This window comes from Lates calcarifer, unplaced genomic scaffold (assembly GCF_001640805.2).
Source record: "Lates calcarifer isolate ASB-BC8 unplaced genomic scaffold, TLL_Latcal_v3 _unitig_1631_quiver_445, whole genome shotgun sequence".
Lineage (NCBI taxonomy): Eukaryota > Metazoa > Chordata > Actinopteri > Centropomidae > Lates > Lates calcarifer.
This window is the reverse complement of record NW_026115660.1, coordinates 504,971-532,959: the sequence shown is the minus strand read 5'-3', so window position 1 is coordinate 532,959 and position 27,989 is coordinate 504,971. Positions and strand designations below refer to the sequence as shown.

The 27,989-nt window shown below is 41.6% G+C and overlaps 1 protein-coding gene and 1 long non-coding RNA gene across 2 annotated transcripts; both read left to right on the top strand.

Annotated features, from left to right (window-relative positions):
- The first annotated feature begins 6 nt into the window (after positions 1–6).
- On the top strand, positions 7–3,793 carry oser1 (oxidative stress responsive serine-rich 1). The gene is made up of 4 exons (XM_018686376.2): positions 7–396; positions 1,388–1,497; positions 1,676–1,792; positions 2,434–3,793. Exons 2-4 carry the CDS (start codon positions 1,421–1,423, stop codon positions 3,362–3,364), a joined length of 1,125 nt encoding a protein of 374 aa, XP_018541892.1. The 5' UTR covers positions 7–396; positions 1,388–1,420; the 3' UTR covers positions 3,365–3,793.
- Positions 3,794–7,972: 4,179 nt separating this feature from the next.
- LOC127139568 (uncharacterized) lies at positions 7,973–14,191 on the top strand. Its single transcript, XR_007809785.1, has 3 exons — positions 7,973–8,204; positions 9,086–9,233; positions 13,861–14,191. It is a non-coding gene; the product is annotated as an uncharacterized LOC127139568 (long non-coding RNA).
- The last annotated feature ends 13,798 nt before the right edge of the window (positions 14,192–27,989 follow it).

Genomic DNA, 27,989 nt, shown 5'->3' with positions numbered 1-27,989 from the left:
TTTTTTTTTTTGGGGGGGGGGTGACGTCAGCGGCGCAGCGCGTTGTTGCAGAGTCACTGCGACTGTTTCGACTGTAAACAACGGGGAGAAAAGTCCGGAATCAGGCCTCAACCTTGGCGCCCTTCGTCCCCGTTGTCACCCACAGCTGGTATTTATTCGTTAATGGTTCCGTGACACGACTCTGTCCGTCCATGCGCGGTCTTTTCCTAAAGGAACAGGTCGTGTTTTTCTCAGCGGATAGAGCTAGCCTGTCGAGCTAGCCACTCGGTCCATTTAGCTTGCCTTAGCTCGTCGTTAGCCTCGCTGGCTACTCCACATCCGAGGGCCTGTTGCGAGGGAAACACCCTTTATGCCCTGGGTATCTCTCTCTTTACTGCGACCAGGATATCCTGAACCGTGAGTACCATCCTCCCGTGTGTTTTAAAAACGGTTTACAGCCGTTTTAAACGACGTCCTGCGGGCAGCTAGCCCGTTAGCTTAGCAGCCAAAGTAACTTACTAGCATTAGCCAAGTGGGTGGGAGAGATTATGAAATCCGCTGTTTACAAGCGGTGGTTGTGGATCTTGTTAATGTGGGGTTGTTGCGGGATTATTGGGAATAATTACAACATTTAAAGCAGACATTTGCGTTAAACTCTCAAGTAGAACTGCGATTAACAATTATTTTTATTATCGAGTGAAATATCCAGTAATTTCTCTGTTAATTTAATGGGCTGTAAAATGTCAGTAAAGAGTAAAAATGCTTGTTATGACATACCACAGCCTAAGGAAATGTGTTCAGATTAATGTAATCTAATTTTATTCAGATAACAATCTAAGATGCAAAGATGGACAGTATATTAAATTAGAGAGGCTGGAGCTAGTAAACAATTTGCTATTCTGCTTTAATTGTTGCTAAATCAACTATTTGATCATCAAAATAGTCTGTGATCGTCGCAGCTGCACTCAGCATCTCTTGATTTATTACCTTTACACTCAATCATGCTTGGTAAACACAACTGGCAGTGACACATGAGCAAATTGGCAATCAATATGTCTGACACCATCTCCATCAGAGGTCCTCATTAATCAGCAGCTATTTTCCCGATCAGTTTATCGCTCAGGGTAATTTATGCCAAAACTATTTGATTCCAGCTGTTTACATCTGAGTATTTGCTGGTTTTCTTAAAACGCAAACTGAATATCTTTGGTGTTTGGACTTTGTATTAGACAAAATTAGACATTTGAAGACACAATTAAGAAATTAAGATCAAGATCTGAAGCAGTCAGCAGTTGCTTCTTCTGCTCTAAAACTGTGTTACAGAAACCTACCTGAGGACCAGAAGCCGACCTGTGTGATAATCTGTGTTATTCCAGTGCTGAGTGACTGATGTGTGTTTGTGTTGTAGCTGGGTGGCTGGTCAGAGCGGCCTCCTCCCACCATGGAGGCAGGAGGGAAGGACTGTGAGGAGGAAACACTGCAGACGGCGTTTAAGAAGCTGAGGGTCGATGCTGAGAGGTGAAAGACTGTGACACTGACTCTACTGCTGCTGTTTTGAGATGCTAGTTTGTTGGATTCTCGTACTGTGCACGCTGTCCTGTGGCTTCATCAGGGTTTGTTGGGTCTTTCCAGGCTGGAAAAGTTTTGGAAAAACTGCCAAAGTGTTCATGTTTGTTTGTTGTGTCTTTTGCTCCAGCGTACCTGGAGCTGTGAGTGTTTCCGAGGCGTTGGCTCCCAGAGTAGCATCGCGACCTTGTCTCGACGCCAGCGGAGCGAAGCCCAAACTCAGCTGCCCCAAGGACAACTGGCACGGGTGGGTTGTTTCAACTTTGACACATGAAGCAGAGTTTGTCATTTTTATTGTAATGTTTTGATGGAAATTGTCTCACGTCATTTTGATGCAGTCAAGAGCACAGTCAGAAAAGAGATTTCTTACATTCAAATATTAAACTAAACCAGACAGAGCTCAGACTCTGAGTCAGTTACTTGACCTTTCTTTACTGGTGGATCAGCTGATCTCTGAGCTTAAACTGAACAGGTCTTTCCTGTGTCAGTGGGAAACTGAAATCTTTGTTGTGTTTTGTGAAATTAACTCAGCCGGTAAAAGTTTTGGGTTTGTACACTTTAAACCTCACAGTGTGCTCACAGAAAAGATCATTTAAAGCAGAGTTGAAGGAGCAAAGAGTCAGGTCTGATCCTGGGTGTGTACTGTGAATATGCGTTGAAGGCTTTTGAAAACTGACCTTTGAGCTGTTTATGAGCCAACACACCTGCTCGGTAAAGTGCACGGACGCTCCTTTTAAAAAGCATCTCTCTCTGTCCTCCCTTAGCTGGAGTTTTTCTCTATACAGGGAGAAACTGAGCTGTCCACTGAAGTGTACATGTTGTAGATTATGTTTACCACAGTGTTTCATGTTTTCTTCCTCTTCTTCTTCCTCCTTTCTCCATCTTTAGCTGCATGAGGAAAACCTCCAGAGGAGCGTCCAGAACCCAGCGGCGTCGGCGGTCCAAGTCCCCGATCCTCCACCCTCCAAAGTTCACCTACTGCAGCGCCGCTGCAGCCTCTGCGCTGTCGACCCCTAGTGGCTGCCTGAAGCAGCAGCGCCTGGCTGTGCCTGAATCCGTGGAGCCCCGTCCTGCAGTCGATGGTAGAACAGCCCCATCTGCTGCTCTCCCGGCCCAGAGCGAGCTCTCCTCCTCGGGCACACCGGGCCACATCTCCCCCCTGGTGTTTGGATCTTGTGCTGGGTACGAGACGCATATCGGAGCTGTGGTTTCCTCGCCACCGCTAAAAGAGCTCACCGGCGTGATCACTACCGTCGTGGCGTCGACCAGGCAGGACGGGGGGAGCTCTGGAGATGTCCCGCCGAGTGAGGAGGAGAAAAGTGCCTGTAACGGAGCAGAGTCTGGAGCCGGAGCGCCTCTGAGATCCGGACCCATCGAGGCCGCCGACTTCGGAGCTTTATCCAAGCTCCAGTGCTCCGTAGACGGCCCGCACACCTCCTGCTCCTGTACCCAGAGGAGCAGCTCGGATTCCCAGGAGGAGAGCCAGCAGGCGGCTGAATGTCAGTGCCAGTCACATCGTCAGGGCTGGCATGGCGTGGAGGTGTACTCCTTCACGGGGCTCCGCGACGTCATCTCGGAGTGCGAGAGGAGCCTGCCGAGCCACGACGACGCCACCAGAACTCTCAGTACCAACAGTAACGCCGCCGCAGCTTCCTCATCATCGCCTTCGTCGTCATCATCGGGCTCCCCTCGCTCGTGTTCGGAGCAGGCACGAGGCTACGTCGACGACATCACAATAGAGGACCTTTCTGGCTACATGGAGTATTATCTATACATCCCTAAGAAAATGTCGCACATGGCTGAGATGATGTACACTTAAACAAAGTCTAAATATTATTATTATAATGTCAGATAAGATAAATAAGATAAAGAGGTTTTTCTTTCTGTTGTTTAGAGAAACGGTGGCCTCCGAGGAACGGATGAGGCATGAAAGTTGTAATTTAAAATACACAACATTAACTGATTTTAACCCTGCCCTCAGTTTACTGACGGAAACACACAACCAACTGTTTCTCTTTAGTTTTCACTTCCTCTCTTGTTTTTTTTGTGCTACATGGATGATTTTTTTTTTTCCTAATTTAATTTTCAGTTTACAAATGAAGTTGCCAAAGCTCTTGGTGCAGGGTCTTGCAGAGGGAGTTAGGAATATGCAAACTTTGTAACGCCAAGTGTGATAATGTTTGTGGTGTTGTGACCCTGAAAGTCGCCTGTCTGGATTTCATTTCCTTGAATAAAAACACAAAATGTTTTTGTTGGAAAACGTGTCGTCGTCTCTCACAACACTTTATTCTCTGGTATCTGCCGTGTGCTGGAAATTAAAGCATGTAGTTTATTATTAAACCACTGAGGCAGATGTTTAAGTCCTGAGCTCTGGAGCAGCAGCTGTTCTGGAGCTTCTGATCACATCACATGATCTTCCTCACCAAGATGCCTTCTCTATTTTTTTACTCTGGCAGATGCTGATCTCAACTTGATTGATGTAACATTTTATTTTCACATTCAAAGTCTTCAGGACGCTGCAGTGAGATCCATCAGATCAGACTCTAAGGTGATTCTACGGAGTTAAAAACAACCTCCCTACTGACATTAAACTGGACTCTGCTGACGCCTTTCAATCCAAACTTAAAACTCATATTTACGCCTTAAAGGAGCAGTTTATAGGATTTATTTACGATTTATGTTATTACCTGATTTACAGGAGTTATAGTCTTTAAAATCTTAGATGGACGAACGTTGACCCCAAACGTCTGAAAGTCTTTTTTTAACGCTGCTGATGACAGGGAAGCTAGAGTCCTCTCTTTCCTCTCTCACCTTAGAGGAAACACTTCATATTTAGATATTATATCTGTAACAACCTGTGGCGTCAGTGTAAAAACGTCTGAAAGCCCATGTACAGAGCCACTGTTTGGCTCAGTTTGTCCGCTCTGGGCTCCTGTAGAAACATGGCGGACTCTGTAGAAGAGGACCTTCTCCTTCTGTAGATATAAACTGCTCATTCATAGCGGTGAATTCGGACGGCATTCAGGTACTTTTCTCTCTGTGTTTCGAGTCTCTGGGGAAACTCGGAGGCACTCGTTCAAAGAGATGCTCGATAAGGAAATCAAACCACTTCCTCTCAACTTTACGGACAGAAACCACATCAATCAAATAAGAAAACGTCATTTCTCTTTCATCCTGTTGTTTTTCTGGCACAAACATTAGATAATAAAGATAGAGATAAACAGATAAAGGTAAAACGCTTTCGACACCAACTCTCCCTCACAGCAAAGTGAGTCAGACTCAGGCCGCCCACATAAAGTAAGTCTGAAGATTCACTCCTTAGGGGTTTATTATTGTCTTTAAAGGTTGTAATGTGCAGGGTTTTGAGGTGCATCAGTCGGCCGTCACCAGCAGGGGGCAGTGTCCACCTCCTGATGTTTTCCTCCTCTCTGTATCTCAGCTCCCAGTGTTTGCTCTGCTGGGTTTGGAGAGTCGACTCCCTGTGTGACCCAGATTGATTTATTAGGGTGTGTCTTGTTTTTCCTCGGTGCCCAGGGATGAAAAGGATCCGTCTGTCACGAGCCAAAACAGCGAAACAACGAAAGCAATCAAACCTGTTCTGGACTGATGGAGCTGAATAAAGGAAACATGGAGTCTGAGGAGGAGAAAACACACACAGCTGTTCTCACTCTGACGACAGTGATTTCTCAATCTCTGGATTTCTCTCTGTCTCCTGGTTTCTGCTTCTCATCGCTCTCATTCCTCATCATCTGAGCTCAGGAATGATTTCTGCTTTAACTGAGCAGCTATCGAAGCCAAGGCCTGAACTCAGACCTGAGATAAATCTAAATCTAAAACGTCCCTGTCGTTCTTTTGGATGTGACCATGAAGCGTCTCAGCAGCTCAGTGTGTTTAAAGCTGTGTTTCTTATCTGACGTTTTAAATTGGCAGGTGTGGGTCGTGCAGTTTCTTTGCTGAAGTGAACACCTTTAAACTTTGACAGCTTACAAGTGATTGGCTCAAGGTGACAGGTGAGGTTAGGCTGTGATTGGATGAAGAGGAGTGAGCTGGAGGAGCTTAGTGATACAGTGTGTGAGACTCATTAAACCTCAATTCTACAAAACACCAGAGTGGACAGATATAATAAATGATATTTATGCTATGCAAAGTGTTAATGCTTCCTCTTCTTCTTGAGAGAAATGAAAACATACTGGACTTAAACATCTCACAGGTGATTTCATTCAGTCCAATATCCAAAAGAAAAGCAGGAAGTCCTCTCTGGAATCAGAACATTTGGGCTCAGAAGTGACTCAAACAATTACTCACTGCAGATAGTTGTAGATTAGTTTTCTGTTCTTTCAGTCTTCAAACTGAAAGTCTTCAAATCTTATTTACAGTTGTTTAAAAAAATAAGGAACCAACACTTTCCTAAAAAGCGGACTGAAGTCGGACGCTCAGCTTTGGAAACAGAGATCATGTCTGTGAGCTGCTGTGGTTGTGGTCTGCTGACTCACATTTCACCATCACCACAAACAACAAACAACAAACCTTCATAAACAACAACAACCACAGGCGCAGAGATCTGAGTCCAAGTTAAACCTAGAGGACGATCTGCAGACTCCTCTGTTACATCACTGATGATGATCATCTGACCTTAATGGTGACAATACTTATTTACATCCCCCAAAGCATAATGGGAAGTGTAGTTTCAACACAGTGTCCCCAAATGGAAGTAAGGCCAAGATTAATAATGATAATTATATTCATAGGAGAAACACAAGTGAAAGTTTGTTAACACAACATAAAATGAAAACAAAATAAGCAAAAAGGTAGAAAAAGAAAACAAGAAAACCTAAAAATACTTGGTAATTATTTAAAAATCTGGCTACAGAAAGAAAAACGTGAATTAAATTACAGTGACATTTGATGGTTGAAAATATTTCTGTTAATTTCTTTTTGTGTAAAGAACTTTAAAAGAAAATAAACAACAGGTTTTAGACTGAATGTGCTTGTATTTTGGTGTAAATGCTGTCTCAGCTGCCTCGTTTCTGATGTGAAATAAAAACAAATTATTTTACAATAAATTGTCTTCTACACGTCCTGTTTATCAAATTATCATCACACAGATTTAGAGAGAAAAAGCAGCGAGTTTTCAGGTGTTTTCCAGTGTTTTCCTGCCTGACTGTAAACACAGGTGATTGATTTTCCTCCTGCAGCTCTGTTGTTCTCAGTCGACCGGAGCCTGAAGATGTGAGGGGGAAATCCAGCGTCCGGCCCACCAGGGTCTAACTCAAACCTCACTGATGAGAAAAACTCAGGACTTCTCTGTCGCAGCATCAACCATCATAAGAATAAACCGGCGCCCGACACAGACGGAGTTTTTCTCTCGTCTCTCAGGAAAAGCTTTGAAACCACAGAGAAACCACCGAGTGTTTCTGAGGGACTTCACACTCTCTGCAGCTTTCTGGAAACATCCTGCAGCTCGTGGTGCGTCTCATTTATCATAACGTGACGCCCTGACAGACAAACCACAGTAAACAAGGCTCGTTTACAGGCACAGGCCTGGTTTACATCTGGTCTGAACCTGGGACCCTGCACACGGCTTCTGAATAAACACAGGTCACAGCTCTCTGCATTTAAACCTGGTATTATTAAAGGATAATTTAAAAAATCCTATGTTTATTATTATTTTATTATTTATTATTTTCTCATGTTTGTGGGTGGAGGAAAAACCTCATGCACCTGCAGTCACATAATTAGCACTCAGCCAATCAAATTTGCTTCAATTTCAAAATAAGAGCAGTGGAGCCAGATATATATATATATATATATATATATATATATGTAAATGTTGTGTTTACTGCTTGTTTCTCTTGCCATTAAGTGATAGTGAGAGTTTGAAAGAGCGTGAGTAGAAACACAACCAGGCTGCAAAGGTGGACTGGTGAGTAGATTGGTTCACGTTAGCCATTAGCCACTCGTTAGCAACTGCCTTTTTTAAGACACGTAAAAGCTTCAAACATCAGGAGTGGGGGATTTACTGACCCATTTTATGTCGGAGAATAAAACCTGAAAATGTCTTGCGCCTGTGTTCAACCAGAAACACACTGACTTTGGGACGAGGGAACAGGAAGTGCTAAAATGCTAACATGCTAACGTAATTCCAGGTTTTAGGACTTATTCCTGCACCACTCTAGTAGTTTTCTTTTTAAGTCTGTGCAGTGAAGTCCCAAATAACCAGAGACCTTCAGAGATGTGATAAATGTTAAAAGTTTACCTCAGTGACTATCGAGTGGTTAATCTGTCACCTGAACACGGTTAATTTTTCCACTCAGTTACTGCATCCTCCTCGTTTAGTGTCATCTGATCAAACTTTACTGAGCTGGAACAGCATGTACCAGAAAGTTTCCTGGTGTCGACACAGGATCAGAAAATGTCGGCAATATCTGTGGGCACTGAAATATTCCTAAGCTGTTCTCAGTGTATAAATAGTCAAGTTTACTCAAGACTCATTTCACAATCACAGCGTTCACAGTCCACTCGACAAACACAGGAGTGAAAATGAGAGAAACTTGTGAGTGTTTGTGCGTCTGAGTGTTTATTTCAGGAACATAAGGAGAGATGAATGGCAGCTGAGATGGATCAAAGAGAGCAGAGGGAGTGGACGTTGATCACAAAAGGTCTGTTTCACTTTATGCAAACAGAAAATAGACTTGATTGGTTGTTACACAAACACACTCATGCATTAACGCACACACACACTCCGTCATAGGATGTGAGATCTTCAGGTCATGTCAGGACCAGCTGTTTCACCTGCTCTCTACAGCTTTTTATGTCTTCAAATTCTGTTCACCTCAATCTCAAACATGTGCAGAGCAACAAACGTCAGGTAAAAGAAGAGACAACAACTGAACCTCCTCCTTATATGCCTTCATTCAGGGGTGTGTCCTGATTGGATAATTGTGACACAGGTGGCAGGTGACGAGTGTCAATCAGAGATCACTTCCATGAAAATGTCAGAAAAACTCCAAAAAACAAACAAATCAAAAACAGAAAATAAAGGTTAACGTGATTATTGACTCAAATGAAAACATACAGATATTTTTCTGTACTGACATAAATGTTTTTTTAAAAACAGATTCTTCACTCAGGTTTTAGTTTGAAAACCCAAAAAGAAAAGTTGTGTTTGCTCGTCTCTCTGCACATCACACACTATGTGGTATCAGTCCAGGCTAACAGCTTTGTGTTTTATGTCCTGTGAAACTGTCAGAACACGATTCTCCAGTTACACAGACTAATTAATCACCATCGATTGTTGTTATTTCTGCCAAATAAATCTGAAGCCTGTGAACAGTGAGATCTGGATGAGTGGTTTCAGTAAAGGTTCAGCCTGTAGCTGGTGATGACAGGACGCTTTTATCGGATGATCTGAGGAAGTGATAAGAGCCCATAAAAGATCTTTTCATATTAATTTGATTTAGAGGTTGAAATGTTTCCAGACTCTGGATTCTGGGTTTTCTTTGCCTCCGTTTGGTAACACCTCCTTTCTTTTTGTTTACAGGAATGCAGGATGTCAGATCAGGTTCCTGTAATGTCACAGATGAAAAGAGAGAGATACTGTTACCAGACCAGAGGGCGAGAGAGAAAAGAAGAGACGTTTTGAGGCGTTTGAAACCTTCATAATGAGGCTGGAGACAGTAACCTGTGAGGTTTGTGTAGTTAATTAGAAACATGTTGTGTTGAGTCTGACCAACTGCGACTGATATAAAAATCATAATACTGACCAGTATGGGTTTTTTTGTTTGTTTGTTTATTTTTTGGTTCCTCCTTTGAAACGTAAACAGAGATAATTCTGATGCTAACATGCCGACATTGATAATGTTGATACCAGTGATAATGTTATGCTAACACTACCAATGTTGATGCTAACACGCCCACAAATAATGCTAACGTGCTACCAGTGATAATGTTGATCCTAACACGCTAACAGTGATGATGTTGTTGCTAACAGAATAGGAATAGAAAAGGCTTTGTTGTCATTGTACAGTTGAGTACAACGACATTGTGGTAACAGTGATAACATTTATGTTAACATGTTTACTGTGATAACGCTAATGCTAACACACCCACAGATAATGTTGGTGCTAACATGCTAACAGTAAGGAAGCCACTTGTAGACTTTCTCATAAACTCAGATATGAAACTGCAGCTTTGTGCCTGATGTTTGTTTCTGGGAGGCCTGGACTTCATCGCGGTGCTCACCCCTCGTACCCGACCTCTGACCTCTCAGCCCAGGTTCACAGCCCTCTCGGGGAGGTGTTTGGGGGGGCGACAGAGGACACGGTGATTTGGGGCAACCAGCTCTAAATGCTTCCACATGCTTCCGCTTTCTTCGTCTGTGAGTTTGGACGTGTGAGAACAAAATGTGTGGGAAACAAAACCTGAAATCCTCCAGGACGAGGGTGACACAGTATTTATATAAATATTAAATTATATATTTAACTTGGGTCTGCCCTTATATTATTCACTGGATAGGAGGTAAACATTTTATGAGTGAATAACTCTGGAAGATGCCAAAATGGAGGGAAAATGAAAAAAAAAAAAAAATTAAGAGTAAAGATGGAAATAAATCAAATGGAAATAAAAATAACTGATCAAATTTATTTTGCCCATACTTGATAATTTATAGACATGATGAATATTGAACAATAGATTTTAAAAATCTGAAATCCAGTGTAATAATCGGGTAAAAGCATAAAAACTGAAGATGAACTTGATTTCCCAGTTTGTTCCAGTTAATTAAACAAGTTATCTAGAAATTAAAGTGCACAAAAATGTCTGTTTTTCATCTAAAAAGGAAGAAAAAATGTGTGCGCATCCAGCGGACTGTAATATACATCACAAAATGACACTGTAAGTAGAAAAACTTTACATTAACCCTCTCATTGAACATTTCTAAACTCTAGAAGAACATTTAAATGAATGTAAACGTATTTATTTATGACCTCTCATGAGTGTCACTCCTGAGGTTGGACGTTCACTCCCTGTATCTAAATAAAGAAGTAAAAAAGTACTATTTTTAGCTGTAAGTTAAATGTAAGCACACTGTTTTAATAAACGAACTCTATAAATCTGTAGTGACAGAAGTCTTGTTGACCTCTGCTGCCGCCTGCTCGACCTCACATAAGTCAACAGCATCAGGAAGCCGGTCATTACCACAGCTCCTGTCCACGCAGACGATCTCTGAGTGTCAGGACCACACACACAAGATGATTAACTGATCAGTGTTTCTGTCTCTGATAAACTCATGGATCTGTTTTATTTTTTATTCTGCATTTCGTCTTCTCACCGGTCCCTGAAATGCCTCCTCAGTGTATTATTCAACGCTCAGATTTACTGAGTGTTTAGTTTCTCCTGCTCACACAGAGGAAGTGAGCGGACTAACTTTAATCCTCAGCCTCATTAGAAGTAAATATTATGTTGAAAACTGCCAGGATTCAGACAGAGTGCTGCTGTGTGCAGTTACAGTAAGTGTCTGTTCCTTATCTGAGGAAAGTTGCATTCAATCAGAGTTATTTCAACTTTTTAACCTTGAAATTATTCATAAAAACTTCATTACGTACATTCTCCCTCACTGTAACACAAGTATCATGGTGTCCTGTTCTAGGACGTGATTCTTCTTTTCAGCCGATTCCCATACGTCCAGAAAAATCTAAATATTTTGTGAGATCTCACAAAAGTTCATCTGTCCATCTCTTCAACAGATTAAAGAGACTTATCAGCTGCACCTAACGTTGGTTTTCCCTTTAATTTGTCACCTGTCTGTAGCTCTACGCTGTAGATTACATAATACAAGATCAAAAGATGTTTCTTTATTCTTATGTCTTTATGTGGATCACTAACTGCTGAGGTTTCAGTCTCTCTGCGATCTCAGTCTCAGTGAAACCGTTCGGTAATCCATCCATGATTAGAAACAGTTGAAGTGTATTTTGTTGTTTCTTTGGCTGCATTATATCGAAGGATTATAATCAGTTCAACAGACAACAATCAAAAACACAACACACACATGAACACACCCAGACTCCCTCACAGTTTGACCCAGTTGAGATGAATTTGCTGCATTCAGGGGAAAAACGGGGAAAGGTCTCCAACACGTCACTGAAGTCTGCAGCCACTTCCTGTCGGTGCGGCTGGATTTTCTCCCTGGCGTTGGCTGATATTTGTTCAAGCTTGAGGAGGGTTTTGAACAGGCTCTTTGATGAGGCAGGTCTGCATGTGGTGAGAGCGTGGAGCTCGGAGTTTGGGTTAATCCTCACCCTCTCACGGTCTAAAGGGTCTGAGGTTTTAACTCAAACACAGAGATGGCAACGAAACCACAACGATTAGTTTTAGGTGATGCACTAATAAAAACCTGTTTTTCTGTTTCCGCCAATAGATCCCTGTAAACGTCACACTATGGACTTTTATACAAAGACCTGCAAACTCTCAAAAGCTGGTTGTTTACCATGTTTATTTTGCAGAGTTTGTAACAGTAAATATCTTCTACACAATAGGAAGAGACCGTCCAGCTGGTTAAACCAATGAAGGCGTTGAAGCCTTCTGCTGAACTGAACCTCAGTTATAAACTCACAATCGAACATGACCGAAAAAATCCATATTTCAGTTACATTATTGCACATGTTCACACATCTACACAACGAAGAGGGAGGGAGTCAAAGAAGGGGAATTGCATTACGTTGACTCCATACATAAAGTATGCTGACTTTACCTCTTGATGTCTCCCCTGAGGGTGGGGGACTCTCAAACAGCCTTTAGTCAGCTTAACGTTTATCCCACCCTCCCTGCCTCAGATGAAGCCGGGGGGCAGGGTGCTGGATTTACTGTACCTTCAAACACACATGGAGCTGATTTAGCTTGACCCACGCAGAAAAGACTTGACCCCCCAAAAGTCTAATTCCTCTTCCAACAGCCTGTCGAACACACATCAGCATCTCTGTGGGAGATTTTGCTGTCAGATCAGATTTACTGATGGAAATCAGCACGTCGGTTTGTCACCGGCTGAAATCACTTCAAATGAAAGATGAATAGAGAAAATAAAGAAAAATTACGTCAACACACAATAAATCATTAGGACCAGAGTTGTGTATTTGGGTGTGTTAGAACTTATGTTTTACTTGGACCAGCCCTCGACCATGTTCGCATTTATGCCAACAGCCGAGCAGCAAAGAAGCCAACTAAAACCAAAGCAACATCAGATATCTAACGTTTTTAAAATTCTTTCTGAAACATCCACCCATCCCAGGGGAAGGTCGTGGTCAAGGTGTGGTCAGTGATAGACAACAAACACTCTTTACGTCCGAAAAGTAGTGCTCGTTTGCATGACGTATCCAACTGCGACCATGACCAGAAGGCAGAAAACAAAACGTTTCACAAGACACAACAACATTTCAGAAAACAAACCAACTCAGAAAACACAACAACATTTCAGAAGCAAAATGTTCAGAAATAAAGAACAAACATTTACAAAACAATACAACATTCAGAAAACACAACAATATTTTAGAAAACACATCAATATTTCACACCTTCAGGGCCATTCAATTCTGATAGAAGTGTTTCTATGGAGCATTTTTATTCTGTTTGATCTTTCAAACTGATTATAATCAGAATATTAGGCTCCATGTGAACATACCTAATGTCTCCTGGAAGGTGTTTGTTCACATGAAAAGTGAAAGAAACAGCTGAGTAAAGAATTAAAAGAGAACGTAAAACGGAACGCCATTTACTTTCACACCTCCAAACACCTGACCAGTCAGTCCAGGTGTTACATTGTGAATCACAGTGTTACTTGTCAGATGGAGCCTGAGGGAGGAGGAGGTTTTAGATGCCTTCACTTCAGGAGCAAATCCTCTGATTGCAACAGATGAGAAGTTTTTCTGTCATGAATTCTGGTGTGATTGGACACTTTCTTTTAAAAGATTATAGGTTTCTAAAATCAATCAGACTGCTGCCACAAACCAACAACATCCACTTCCCTTAACGTCGCAGTTACAAACAGCTGAAGCAGTCAACTTGTGGGCAGTGTAAGGTTATTTTTACACCAGAGATTCAACATTGGGAGATTCTGGTGTAACATTATAGGATTAAAGTTCTTCAAAGACTGGCCTGGCATCTCTGGGAAGGAGGAGAAGGAACTTATCTGTGTAGGAAAACATATTTTTCTGTCTGGAAAACTGTCAGACCAGTGTGAAACCATCTGGACCATGAGAATGAGGTATAGTTGTGTATGAGAGTGTGTGTTTGTGCACTGCTTGTTCATTGTACTTCTCTTGGCAGGTCACACCACCATGTAACAGGATCCTCCCAGAGCTCGGGCTGATTTGGAGAACAATGCAGGAGGTGTAACACGTCCATGTTGTTTTTTAAACAGCCTCAGTAAACTACGATATGATCTTTGTTGCCGAAAACCAACTCAGATGGACTCACTTACAGGTGAAACTCTCAGAGAGGAATCAGTTTCAGACAAGGAAGGAAAACAACAACCTGAGAGGAGAAGAAAGAGGAACCACGCTGGCAGAAATTCAGACTGAAAATTAAAGTTTGTGCTATTTTCATAGTGTTTAATATGTGTCATTTTTTCCTTTCAAACTATATGTGATCTCATATGTGAAGGTAGCGTGGTTATTTATCTCCATTCAAGCTCAATGAGTTTGTTGTTTAAAGGAAATATAATACAGTATAACATCTAACTATCCGACTATAAATAGAGGGAACTCTCTCTGTCTGTCTGCTGATTTTCTCAACAACCGCTCATTCCGATCAAGTTTAAACATGGCAGGCTTCTTCCTAAGGATCTGAGGAAGTGCAGTGTCAGCTCTGAAGTTTTTTGGATGAGAAAACCTTTTCTCTCGAGAACATCAAATGTCTCTGTTTTTGATGTGAGGGTTTTAAGAAAGGTCAAAACCAACTTTCTCTCAATGTTCCAGACACTATCCTTGGTTCTAGTATCTGAGCATCCCTGAACACATTCCTCAAACAGGAAGTTCCAACTAACTTCTGTGTAGTTTGAAGGTGATGTTGAACTATATTGCATTCTACAGAAAGATGTTTCTGTTATTTTTTTTTTTAACAGCGTGGACAAAATAATAGAAACGCCCTTTGGCATCAAGCAATACAACACCACAACCTTCAGCCTCTAAAATGATCATAACACCTCTCTGAGATGAAAACTGAAGATTATAACCTTCATGAGACACGATTTAACACAGGACTGTTGGATTAGACTGTTTTCATACCGACCTTGTCTGGTCTGAACCTTCAGACTTTTCTGTTAAACATCAGGTGTGAAAGGTGGTCTGACTATAAAAGGTGGTCTCAGTCCACTGGACCATCATGGTTTGGTTTGTTTATGGTGTGAAAAGTTTTTTGGATGGTTCAGACTCTCGGACCAAATACAGGAAGTTGAGGCTCATCACCCATTAAACAGTAGAAGAAGAAAAACAATAGGAATAATAGAGGTAAAAATGAGCCTCGGCAGCACAAGAAGAGAAGAGGAAACCAAAAGAGGTGGTCTTAGTTTGCAGTGTGAAAACACTTTTTTGAGATGGTTCAGACTTTAAAACCAATTACAGGAGGTTTAGGTCGACATCCATTAAACAATAGAAGAAGTAAAATAACAGGAAGAGAAGAAAAATGAGCTTCAGCAGCACAAGAAGAGGAAACAAAATATTTGACTGTGATTTGATCCGACAACAAAATCAAAAGTCAACTTGGAAAAACTTATAAAAATGCAGAAACTTCAAATTTATTTTCTGAGAGGATGAACATGAACCTTGGTTCAGACTTTCAGGTGTGAAAACATCTTTAATTTTATCTCTCTGCATCTAATGGACGACTGAGTCTTTGTCTTTATGTCTGTTTAGTCCAGCTGTTTATATGTCTGTCTGTACCTCTGTCTGTGTTTATGTACTGTCTCCTTACACCAGTCAAAATACAGGATTATATTAGGATGACAAGTGATTTATAGATTATGGAGACAGAGAGAAAGAGAGAAAGAGAGAGAGACTCCATCACTGCCATTCAGGAAATTCCAGTCATTCCTCAGTAATTCCTCCTGTCATTGCTTCTCTCTCTCTCTCTCTCTCTCTCTCTCCCTCTCTCTTTTCATCCCTTCCTCCTTGTCAACACTGTGTCTGTCTTTCACCTCTCACCCTTGACCTCCGACCCCCCAGCCAGACTTAATAACAGGAAGCGATCGACTCCCTGCTGCGGTGGGAGGCGAGGACAACGATGTCGCTGGTCGGAGGAGGTGGAACAGGTTTATGATCCCGTCTGAAGAACTGATACTAAACTCAGATCTTAATGTTTTAGTTTTATTTTTTTAGTATGAGCTCAACAATATAAGACACAGAGTTAAGGACTGACAGATGGTTTTATATCTGTGTTTCATTAGGTGTTTATACAATATAATATCATAACAGAATGTATGACTGTTCAAAACCTGTTTGTACAATAACTCTTTTCGTTTTAGTTAAACTTTTCATACGGATCATGATCATGATTTTGTGGATGAAACATGAAATAGCTGAGTGAAAAATTATCTTATGTCATATTTATAAATTAGCCTGCAGACCAGTGAATTAAAAATAACCTGCTTCATGATTCAGATACTTTAAAGGGAAAGTATAACATAATGTGTTTACCGTGTTGGATGGAAGTTTCAAATAACAAGGTAAATGTATGTAGCTAACATTAGCCAGCTAGCTAACGTTAGCACCATGTGGTGAAAAATCCTCATTACAATGACACTTTTTGTCTTTTTAGCTAATTAATAAACCAGAGCACTTATTTTCTGTTTATTACAGCTGCAGATGTGATGGATTATTGTGATTTTTTAACATTTATATTTGCAGGTGACAAATCTTTCTCTAATGACTTAAAGAGCTAAAGAGACGACGATGACGGAGGATTTTCTACAATCTGTTCTGCTTTTTACAGCTGTTGGAAAAATAAACCACTTCATATTAGCATCATCATTTTTTGTGTTTACATTAAACAGACGTAGAGTCTTTTCTACCAAGAAGTTTGCGTTATTTATCAAAGTCATGATTGGATTGTAGCTTCCTGTCGTTTTAATCTTTAATCTGACATTGGATCAAAGCAAAAACTTTTGGAAAAGTTGGAACCAACACCATCTCCACAGAAAAGTGGGTGTTCATGTTAACATGTTTGTTTAGCACTTTGGAGAAAAAATGTTGGAGAGGGAGGATGGAGTGAGTAAGTCCAAAGTTCAGGTGGGTGTGACACCCCCCCCCCCTTCCACCTCCCATCCTCCCATTAGTGACTCACTTTAAAAAAGTGCAGGGGGGTGGGAGGTGGAGTTACGGGAAAGGGTGGATGAAACAAAAGGGACGGCGCAGTGAAAAAGAGGTGAAGAAAGAGGACAACAGATTCCAGAGAACAGCTGTTTCAGACGAAACATTGCTTTTAGAGACGAGGTCAAACGTCCACTTTAATTAAATCTGAACTGATGCCTCAGTTTAAATAGCTCAATCAGTTCATTATCAGGCGTTAACATAACAATAACTTCCAGAGCGACACTGATTTTAAAGACAAAACAGTTTAAAGCAAAAGTAAAAAAACACATTAAAGCAAACTAAACAACTACAATCATAAAGTATGTTTTTATTTCACTCTGTGTCAGAACATAAACAACAGTCATTTGTTATGTAAAGAGATTAAAGAAAAAAACCCCTAAAATATCAGTCAGAGCTGCTGTAAAACTGTAGGAAACGAGGCTAATCTGTAGAAATTAAAGTGGTGCTCTTAGACTGTACGTAAAAAGTGGACGTATCCACTGTGAGCGTTCAGGGACAGCTCTGTATGAAATGAAGGATTACTCAGAAATATTTTCATTACTGGCTGGAACTTTGTGCTCAGCTATTTTAAAGATGGAAAAATCACTTTTCATGACTGGAAGTGTAAATAAAGGAGGAGAAGAAGAAGAAGGAGCAGGTGGTGAGTCACTCAGGTGTAACAGAGGACCAGCAGAGGAGGTTTCTCTGTTATTGTAGACTGTATAATGGTGTTGTTGCAGACGCCTCGTAATTCTTTCCACCATTATGAAGTTCAGCTGCTGAGGAGCCCGACTGTGTTACCACGGTGACGACTTCTCTCTCACACACACACACACACTTACACATACAGCTGACACACAGTCCTACAAACCTGTACTCACACACACACTTTCACCGTCTCGTACGCTGAGAGGTCGTCACTGTGTCCTTTTAATCCAGATCAGCAGCTTTACAGGCTCAGAGCTGTCAGGGCGTCTCCGTCTCTGAGACTCAGCTCTGAGACGTCTCTGAGTTTTCTACTGGGAGAGCTGTTTCTGATCAGATGTCGGTCAGTTGAGTCGGTGTGAACTTTATCAGTGTGTGCGTCTGCATAAAACAGGTGTGCAGCGTATTCTCAGATGTTAATTCTGTCAGTTTACGAAGAATTTAAAAAGAGACTCACCCCTCCCCATCAAAAGAATTATTCATATTGATAATACGCAATGCTAATAATGCTAATTTCTGCTATGTTCTTTCTCAGTGTGTTTTGATTGACTGTGAGAAAGCAGAGTAAATCACCATGGCAGCAGACCTCAGGTAAAACCGATCCATCTTTCACACCTGACGTCACTAAGTTACTCCTGAAGTTACTCTGAGACCAGGCCTCAGGTGAGCTCACGAGTTCAGGAAGTTTGTTCCACACTAAAAACTAAGGCTACATCCACATGAATACATGTAGGTAATAACGTTTCACTGTTGCTATGGTTACGTCTGGTATCTGGAATTTTCTAAAAAAAGAAAAAAAAAAAAGAAAAAAAAGGGCAACTTTTGGAAAAACTGCTGGACCCGTTTCAGCTTGAAAACTCACCCACGTTCACTTCCTGATTGGGTCTTGTCAGTCGCGATGTGTTCCCTGATTCGTCACGCTCCGATCACATGACCCGTAACATGGATAATGAATTACAACAGTTAAGTTTCGTTCGTAGTATTTTCTGAAATTAAGCAACAAACTCCAGAGTAAACAATCTACTTCCTGTTTACAGGAATGATTACAGGATTATTTCTGGTACAGAGCTAAAACACTGACTTTGGGACAAAAGAACAGGATGTGCTAACATGCTAACCTACTTCCTGGTTTTACTCAAGAGAGCTAGACGTGCTGCCTCACGACTAATTTGCCCCCCAGTGGCTGCTCACAGTACTGCAACAAATAAACTCTGCACAGAACTCCCTTGAAAAAGAAACAAACCTGCATTTATTACACTTTGCATTAACAACTCTCCATCTTACTTTATACTTTTTACATTTCAAGCAAAAGATGATAAATGAACACACACTCTGTGACTGTAAGACTCCTACACACAGTCTTTATCTCCGTCACAAACAGGAGTTTTTTTAAAGTGAGAAACTGCCTCAGAGAAACACGATGGTATCATACCATCAGCTCCTCAGCCGACGAGTTCAAAGGCTCAGGACCATAAAGGCCTGTCACTGAGAGGTTTACAGCCGCAGGCCGAGCCGAGCAGGAGCTCCCAGTTATACAGGTATGCAGCTCCTCGGTCACAAACCGGGTTAACTGACGGAGCGCTCGTCTCTGAAGCAGCTTTTTGTTTCAGTGGATGCTAAAATTTCAAACGCTTTACAGGTCTCATCAAAATACCTGACTTTGTTCTCTGCTGCTGCAGAAGAGACACGCAAGTGCTGATGGGACTTTTTACGATAGCAGGACAGCAGCATGTAAATTCTCAATCTAAGAAAATAAATCACTGAACAAAGGAAGACGAGGGGTATTTTTCATTTTATTTTATAAGGTGTTTTTTTCTGTGTGGTTTGATTTGAATTTTAGAAGTTAAGACATTTATAATTTTCTCTGAAGAGGAATAAAGCTTAGCTTAGCATAGAGAGTAGAGCCGCTGCTTCTTCACGTCAACGTCTGGTTGAGGTGGTTTGGGCATTAAGACGCCTCCTGGGTGACTTCCTTTGCATGTCTAACTAGGAGAAGACACCAAGGTAGACCCAGAACTCACTGCAGGGATTACATCCCCCATCTGGCCCCGGGATCCCCCAGGAGGAGCTGGGAGTCGTTGCCTGGCAGAGGGACGTCTGGGATATCCTGCTTAGTCTGCTGCCACCACAACACGACGTCGGCTAAGAGGAAGAAAATGGATGGAAGACTGAAAGCAGGAGGAAACAGCCAGACTCTGTCCAAAGTTAATAAATTCTCCTATCAGAACTTTTTGTCAGGGACCATGTATTGTACCAGAGTTATCCTGAGGCTAATTTACATCTGGAAAACTATGTTAGCATGTTAATATGTGCTAACTAGCACAAAGTACAGCTGAGGCTGATGGGAACGTCCTCAGCTTTACAGGTGTTTGGTCACAAACCAGAGGACTACAAATATTAAATATGGACGTGATGGTGGCGCTGGATGAAAAGTCATGTTCACAAACCATGAAAATCTGTATAATATATATAATAAACTACACACAAACACAGAGGAGCAAAAGGTTGAGATATGTCGCTGCTGTTTTTCCTTTAATCGGAGCATCTTCCTTCACTTTCTGTTCATTCATTTCCTCCTCTGTTTTCTTCTCTAATTTCTCATTATCTTCTGTCTCCCTCCCTCCCTCCTTCTCTCCTCCCTCCTCCTCTCCTCCTGTTTTCTCAGCCAGCGATGATAAGGACTGAAACACAGACAGGAGTAAAGTCAGGTGCCTTGGAAAAAACATGGACTCCCTTTGTCCTTGGATCACGTTGAGGAGTGTGTGTGTGTGTGTGTCTGCAGCGTTATGGGAACACACACGGCAGCTGCCGGCCTCCTTGACTACCGGCCGTCGAACCAAAAAAAATTCCTTTTCAAAACCAACCTCAGGAACCAGCAGAGAGATGATTAAATTCTCCATGTGAGGAGTTCAAAAGCAATAAAAAATGAAATGAAAACACGGGCGGTGCGCGACACAAAGGCCTCATTGTTGCCGGGCAAAGGAATGCGAGTGTGTGTGTAACTGTGGACAGAGGCCGGGAGGAATTTGAGTTTTTGCATGGAGACAAAAGCCGGCCTATGACAAGGAGAGAGGAGAGAGGGAGAGGGAGAGGATGAGGCACAGAGAGGGAAAGAAAGAGACTCTTTCCATTCATCTGGATCCATGCTAACAGGTTAGCATACGAGTTAGCATTTGTGAAGAAAAGTGCATTGTGTGGTTTTCATGTTTAGAAAACAAAGACCAGACTGAACAGTGTATATTACCCATGATCCTCTTCTCTATCTGAAGCAGGAAGTTTCTAACTCGTGATATTTGTGTCAGTTTCCTGGATATCGGAGATGAACTCTGAACTCTCTGGGTCTGATTCCAGCAGTTTAAACCACCGACTATCACTCCGTTAGAGGGAAATCGAACCTGAACAACCAAAGTTACACAGAACAACAACAGGTGTTTGAATGACAGAGGCTCCATTCTCTCTGTTACAAGTCACTGAACCATCACACAGAGTCTGAAGCTGTTTTAGGGTGAAAAAGTCACTTCATGTTGCTTCAGTTCTCCAGAAAAGCAATACATTTAGTATATTGATTGATTCTCAACAACAACAAAGGCTTTCCTGTGAGCGTCCATGTTTTTCATCAACTCAGAGGTGATGTCGCTCCCAGTTCCTTCTTATTCTTATCTCAGCTTCTTATTCTCCAGACACAAACATCAAATTATTTTACCCTGATGTCCTGAAGACTTCAAAGCTCAAAAAACATTGTTTCATCAGCTTGGTTCTTTAATTCTTTACGTTAATGAAAAAAGCTGATGAACATGATTCTGAATCCAGAAATTAATACAGTAAATATGATGGAGATTCGTCTCTGTGACTGTGTCTGTTTCAGCTGTTTGTCAGCGAGAGGTCAAACAGGAAGTTCGACCTCCCTGGGATCAACATCACATTGTAGGAAAACAAACCACACATAAGGTTATATGCATGTATTTAGCTAATACACTAATATATATGTGTTCATAGACAGACATAAAACGCATGAAACATTCTTTTTTGTTACTTTGTTGGCACAATTATTTATATATATATATATATATATATATATATATATATATATGGTTATTTAGAGAGAGAATAAGGAAAGGAAATCATTTCTTTAAGGAAATAAAGAAAGAGCGGAAAACGAAGATAAATGTGGATCCGAGGGTTTCATGACTGTTGATGTTTCGGGGCACCGACTCGTGTATATAAACATAAACACACTTCATCCACACACACACACACACACACACACACACACACACTGAGAACCTCATTTCCTGTAATCCCTCGTCACCTGACCTCTGACCTCTGTGAGGGTGTTGACAGATTTAAGACCCCCAACTTCCTGCGGGTCTTTGTGATCTGCTTTGTAAAGGGGGGGGGGAACGTTTCAGTCAAACCATCTGCACGCACACATTCTGAAAACAATTACGTCAACTGAACACGTCATGAACGAGATTTCTCCTTCTCCAAATATTTGTCATATAAACGTACTGACTCGAGAGAAAAGGAGTTTCACACCGAGACTGAAACTGTTGGAACTAAAACATTCTCCTGATGGAAAATAATGTCGCCCTGAGTTCAGCTGATATTTACATTTAATGAGCCTGTAAAACACATGCTGAGTATATAAATAAAGTTTTTCTACATTTAGACAAACTATGTGGTTATTACTGTGCCATTTTTTCAACAAATAAGTGGAGGCTAACGTTAGCTTAATGAACTGACTGAAAACAACCGATGTTCTGTTTCCATCTGACTCATTTTAAAACCAGAATCCTGTAAAAGACTGAAGAATACGAAACAGAGCAGCGTCAGAGCAGACTGTAGTGACACTTGCAGGTATGATATTGCAGCTGAGTGGCTAATTAGCTAAGCTAGCTAAGTTAGCTAAGTTCACATTTGAACCGTAGACAATGTCCAGAGAGTCAGGTCCGGACACAGAGTTGTGGTGCGTTTCATTTACACCTAGTTGAGAAATCTGAAGAACATGGACTCTCACAGGAAAGATTTTGTTGCTGTTGCTCTGTCAGAGAATCAACATGAATCTGCTCCACCTGAAGAACAGCTCAGAGGAGGAGAAAAGGTTCCAACATATTTGTTTTTCAGCAAATTTCATTTTGTAAAAAACATTTTGATTCTGTTTAATTCGTCACTCCGTTAGCACTGACGTGAGTAGCAACCATCTTGGATTCTTATGTCGAGGTTGGTGGGGTTACTCTGACTTTCCGAGTTGGAAAAAGAAAAGTTCCTTCAGACAAGAAGGAGACTGTTAGCAGGAGCTAAAGCTAAAGCTAATGTGGGCTGTTGCTCTGCTCTGCCTGTGACACGACTCTGACCTTAACTGCGTTATGCAACTTTTGACCATATCCAAATAAAGTCTCCGATGTTCTGTTGAATCAATGCAAACTACACGGATGTTCCACTTCCACATAAATGAGGAAGAGTTAATAATAAAAAATAGGAAATGTGGCGCTTCAACGAGCAGATGCAAATTCAGAAACAGCAGTGTTGATGTGTGGTAACAGTAATGTGACAACTTCAGATTTTCCTTTAATGGCAACTTACATTTACCTGGAATTCAACTGACAATCACTTTCTCTACGTCCTATTCAAATCTGCAGCAGGAAGAAGGAAGACATCGTTCATGCAAATCATCCAAAGGAAAAACAGTCAAATGGCACTGACGACACTGAGGTCAAATGGTTTTCACTTTGAAGAGCCGGCCGAACATCCAGCGAGACTCAACCTGTCTGATCAGCTTCTAGTTTGGGTAAAGACGACGACAGACAGAGAAGGAAAGAGGGAAGAGAAAAGAGTGGCTGAAGGTGTGTTTAGTAAATGTGGACAAGTAAAGACGAGTGTGCGTACAAAGAAAATATTTCAAGTAGCTGTAGTCTACGACTCCACGTTGTGGACCTTGCTAACAGCTAAAACTGACCTGCGTACAGTCGGTAACATCAACTGTTTGTGTTGAATAAACTACAAAATGCTGCAAATACGAAAAAGAATTTGCCATTCTTTAGATTAATTTAGCAACTAGCTAACAGCAGTAGATCTTTCAGTAGGTTTTCTCCAACTATTTAATAGAATAGAGTGGTGCAAGAATGAGTCCTAAGTCAAAGGGTTTTTGGTTAAATGTCTGAAATAAGGTCTGTGGTGGTTTTAACACAAGCTCAAGACATTTTCACGTTTTGTTCTCCAACATAAAATCCATCAGTAAATCCCCCACTCCTGATGTTTGAAGCTTTTATGTGTGGCAGCCATCTTGAATTCTCATGCCAATTTTCCGAGTTTGAAATCCAGCCTCAGTTGAAACTAGGAATTCGGAAAGTCCGACTTCTGAGTACAACTGGAACGCACCACTACTCACAGAGTTAGCTGAACAACTGAATTTACTCTGAGCTCGATAGTTTGCTTTGCGCAGCATAAGACAGTAAAGTTCAGCAAAGTTGAAAATGACATTAAATTTTTGTCAGTGAATCCTCTGATCACCGTGATTCCATTAAGCTGATCTTGCTGTAAAATTTCACGCAGTCAGTTCCATTTACTTTGAGGCACTTTGTTTTCGTAATCTCCTACTGCCTTGTTTCGGTTTGACTCCAGCACCTGAGGCCAAATGCACGGTCCTGACAGACTGTGTTTCCTCCTTTTATAGAAGCAAAGAGATTGAGACAGATAAAGAGACAGATGTTGAAATGTTCTTTTGCAGTCACTGGTTCCTCAGACCGAGATGCTCCGTGGATAAAAGAGAAGTGATGGAAGAGCTCAGAGAGAAAACATTCGGCCTGGTGAAACACGCTCTGGAAATTCCCATAAATGTTTCTAATGACACACACAGGGTGGTGTGTGAAGGTGTGTGAAGGTGTGTGTGCTGTGAGCCAAAGACTGTCAAAACAAACCGAGATAAGAAAAGAATGTGTGTTGACTGTGTGTGTGTCGAGTGTTGATCCACCATTTTGGTTCAGACTGATCTGATCTATCGACACGTGTTTGATGGGTTGAAATCATTTGTTGTCCTCGGAGGATGAACCCTACGGATTTTGGTGATCCCCTGACTTGTCTTGTAGCGCCACCATGAGGTTGACTTTTACGATTTTGAACGAAACATCTCAGCTCAGGATGAACTGTAACATCTGTGGTGATCCCTTTACTTTTCATCTAATGCTGTCATTTACTTAAATGTTTACATTTTCCAATCATTTTGTTTATAATCAAACAGGTCGAATTTTCCGGAACAAGCAGGAGGAACTGAACTGAACATGTTGAATTAATTGGGAAAAAAAATGATATGGCACATCTTAAACAAGGAAATTAAAAGTGTTTCACATTAAAGAAGCATTAAAAACAATAAATTAAAACCTGAATAAAATAAATTGAGACTCAGAAGCAGGACTGATGGTTTCAGGTAAAGATTTTCATAAAATAAAAGGTATTTTTTAGCCACATCAGCAGCTCTGTGGATGGCAGAAATATTTTAACATCCACTGGATGGATTGGTTCAGACATTATTCACAGTCCCCACAGGATGCGCCCCAACGATTATGATTATCCTCCGACTTTTCCAGTGAAGTTCACATTCGTGGTTTTGAGCGAAACGTCCCAAAAACTCAAGAACTTTAGTGGCTAACGTTAGCACTAATCAGCAATGTGGAGCTGTGAGAGTCCAGACTCTGGTTGTTGGTGGTGAATCTGTTAGTGTGTGGTGTGGCTGTGTTGGTCTTCTCTCTGTACATCACACACTGTAAGTGTGACACTCTGATGTTATCTGTCGTCATGTGTGTGCTCGCTCACATTTTGTATTTTGGTAAAGATTTTAAAAATCAGTGTGACAGACTTTAAGACAAAACACCAGCGACTGACCAGGAAAAGCAGAGAGCTACTGAGTGACTGAGAGATAGAGCAGAGCTGAGCTTCTTATACAGCAGGAGATTGGATGATTAGAAGCAGGTGTGAAGGTGAGCCAGGTGCTGGTGAGTGAAGCTCCACCCCCAACACACACGCGCACACACACACACACAAACAGGGGAGGAGGAGATACAAAGGAAGAGAGGAGGGAAAACACAGAGACACAAGGAAAACCTGGAGACGGAGTCGCAGCTCCAGCTGTGACAAACACACCAGAGATACAGTAAACACCACAGATGTGGTGCGTTCGTCAGAACCGGGAGTGACATCAAGTCGGAGAAACATGGACGCTCACAGGAAAGACTTTGTTTTCCCTTCTGGACTGGAACGCACCATAACATGTCGAACATTACACCTGCTAAACATCACGATGTTAGCATTTAGCTCTTTGCAGCGCTGTGACCAGGTGCAGCTGCAGCCTTGGTCTGTGCTTCGTGTTGTTTCCAGCTCCTCAGAACCTGAACAAACAAGTCCAGCACAGAGTTTTCTCTCTCTGCCCCTGTGTGTGTGTGTGTGTGTGTGTGTGTGTGTGTGAAATGAGAGTAAAAGATGATGTATGAATATATGTTTGTGCTGGAATGTGTGTGTGTGTTTTGGCGTCACCTGTGAGTGTTTTTCCCTGCAGCTCCAAGGCCGACAGGCAACAGCTTGTCTGTTGGCTCTGCATGAATGTCAACAACACACACACACACACACACACACACACACACACACACACACACACACACACACTGTATGTATTCTAATCTCTGCTTCATGTGTTTCTAATGACGCTCAGCTCTTCACCTGCTTCCTGAGGCCTGAGGAAGTTACTGGTTTATCAGAGTAAATTCAGGTGTAACTTCCTGATTAACCTTTACTGCAAAAGGTGAATAAATTTAACCTGAGGTCTGAAACTGCTCCGAGCAGATCAAACCACTGTACTGTCAGTATTAGTGACAGGAACTGTTAATAAAACTTTATAGAATGCTTTTAGTTTTCATCCTGAGATTAATGTTTAAGTAAGTTAGTTTAACTGTGCTGGCAGAGGCTCTGGGTCAAAGGATCCTGGTCCTGGACTTCAAACTGTCCCACAAACAGTTTAGGGAACCCTGACTTCCCCGAGTTAAACCAGAGGAGGTTAAACTCCATGCAGCACCATGCATTCTTCACTTGGTGTGTATCTTTAGAAAATAAACTGTAATATTCCTCCTGCTGAACCCTGGTAATTGCCACTGTTTTAAAATCCTGCTCCTGAACCACGATAAACCTGATCCTCAGACCTGCAGACTCAATCAATCCTCCTCCATCTCATGTCAGTTCACACGTAAGAAATCTCTGAGTTATTTTCAGAAGCAGTTTGTACACACGAGGAATCTGACTCTGGTTTCCACAGAGTCGATAACAACGTCCAGATAGAGACACACAAACATTTGATAAACAAATCAACTGTTTGTTCCTGTCTGTTCTCACTTTGCTTTAGTCTTTTAATTCTAATCATGAAGATTTAACTGATCCTATTAGTGATCTTATAGTCTTTCCTTCGTCCGACTCATTCTCCTCCGGTGCAGAGAGGTCAAAGGTCAGGCAGTTTCAGAGCGGTGACCCTGAAGCAAACAGGGATTCAGTATCTGCCTCCAGAGACTGTTTCATATCGTGTGTGTGTGTGTGTGTGTAAACCAACACTGCTTTGATAACTTGACATCAACACCCTCTGAGCTTCATGCTCTCCATATTCATCACAATTTACAGTTTCTTTCCTGTTCCTTCTTTCATCACATCCAGCTGCTGCTGCTGCTGCAGGACGCCTCCCGTCCGTCCTTTGTGTCCCCGACTGCAAACGGCGAGACAAAAAGACACAGGTGAGTCTGAGCCGTGAGAGACAATGGAGGAAATCTGACACTGGGACTGTCGTCACAGAGCTGAACAAAGTCTCCATTTGGCTTTATGAACTGCAGCTCAGGCACCACGACGCTGAGGTTAGATGCTGATCAGTCGTCAATAATGAGTTCTTATTTTTGCCACTGTAAGTGTCTGACAATATTATGATAGGATTCCTACAGAGACAGAGCTTTTTATTAAAGAGGAAGATCCTTTTAGTTTGACCAGAAATATCACTATATACCAGTACCAGACTCCATTGAGAAAAACAGGAATTTTACTGGGAGCTGCTGGAATACCACTGCCTCCATCTGTTAGTGTGTTTGTGTTATTGTGTAGCACTTTAACATAATGTAAAGTATCTGATTACTTCTTCCTCCACTGAGAGTCACACAGTAACACAAACACACTAACAGATGGAGGCAGTGGTATTCCAACAGCTCCCAGTAAAATTCCTGTTTTTCTCAATGGAGTCTGGTATTGATGTTTCTTTATCTTTCTCTTTAATAAGGCCCAGGTTTGAGTTATCCTTGAATGCTAATGTTAATGTGCTGTTAAAGATGTGCTTCCTCTATTTGTGTTTGTTAATAAAGAAACAAATAAAAGGACACAGACGTCGTA

Coding starts and splice junctions, on each gene's coding strand:
- oser1 (XM_018686376.2), top strand. CDS start 1,421: ATGGAGGCAGGAGGGAAGGACTGTGAGGAGGAAACACTGCAGACGGCG. Junction 1,498..1,675: donor CTGAGGGTCGATGCTGAGAG/GTGAAAGACTGT, acceptor CTTTTGCTCCAG/CGTACCTGGAGCTGTGAGTG. Junction 1,793..2,433: donor CCCAAGGACAACTGGCACGG/GTGGGTTGTTTC, acceptor CTCCATCTTTAG/CTGCATGAGGAAAACCTCCA.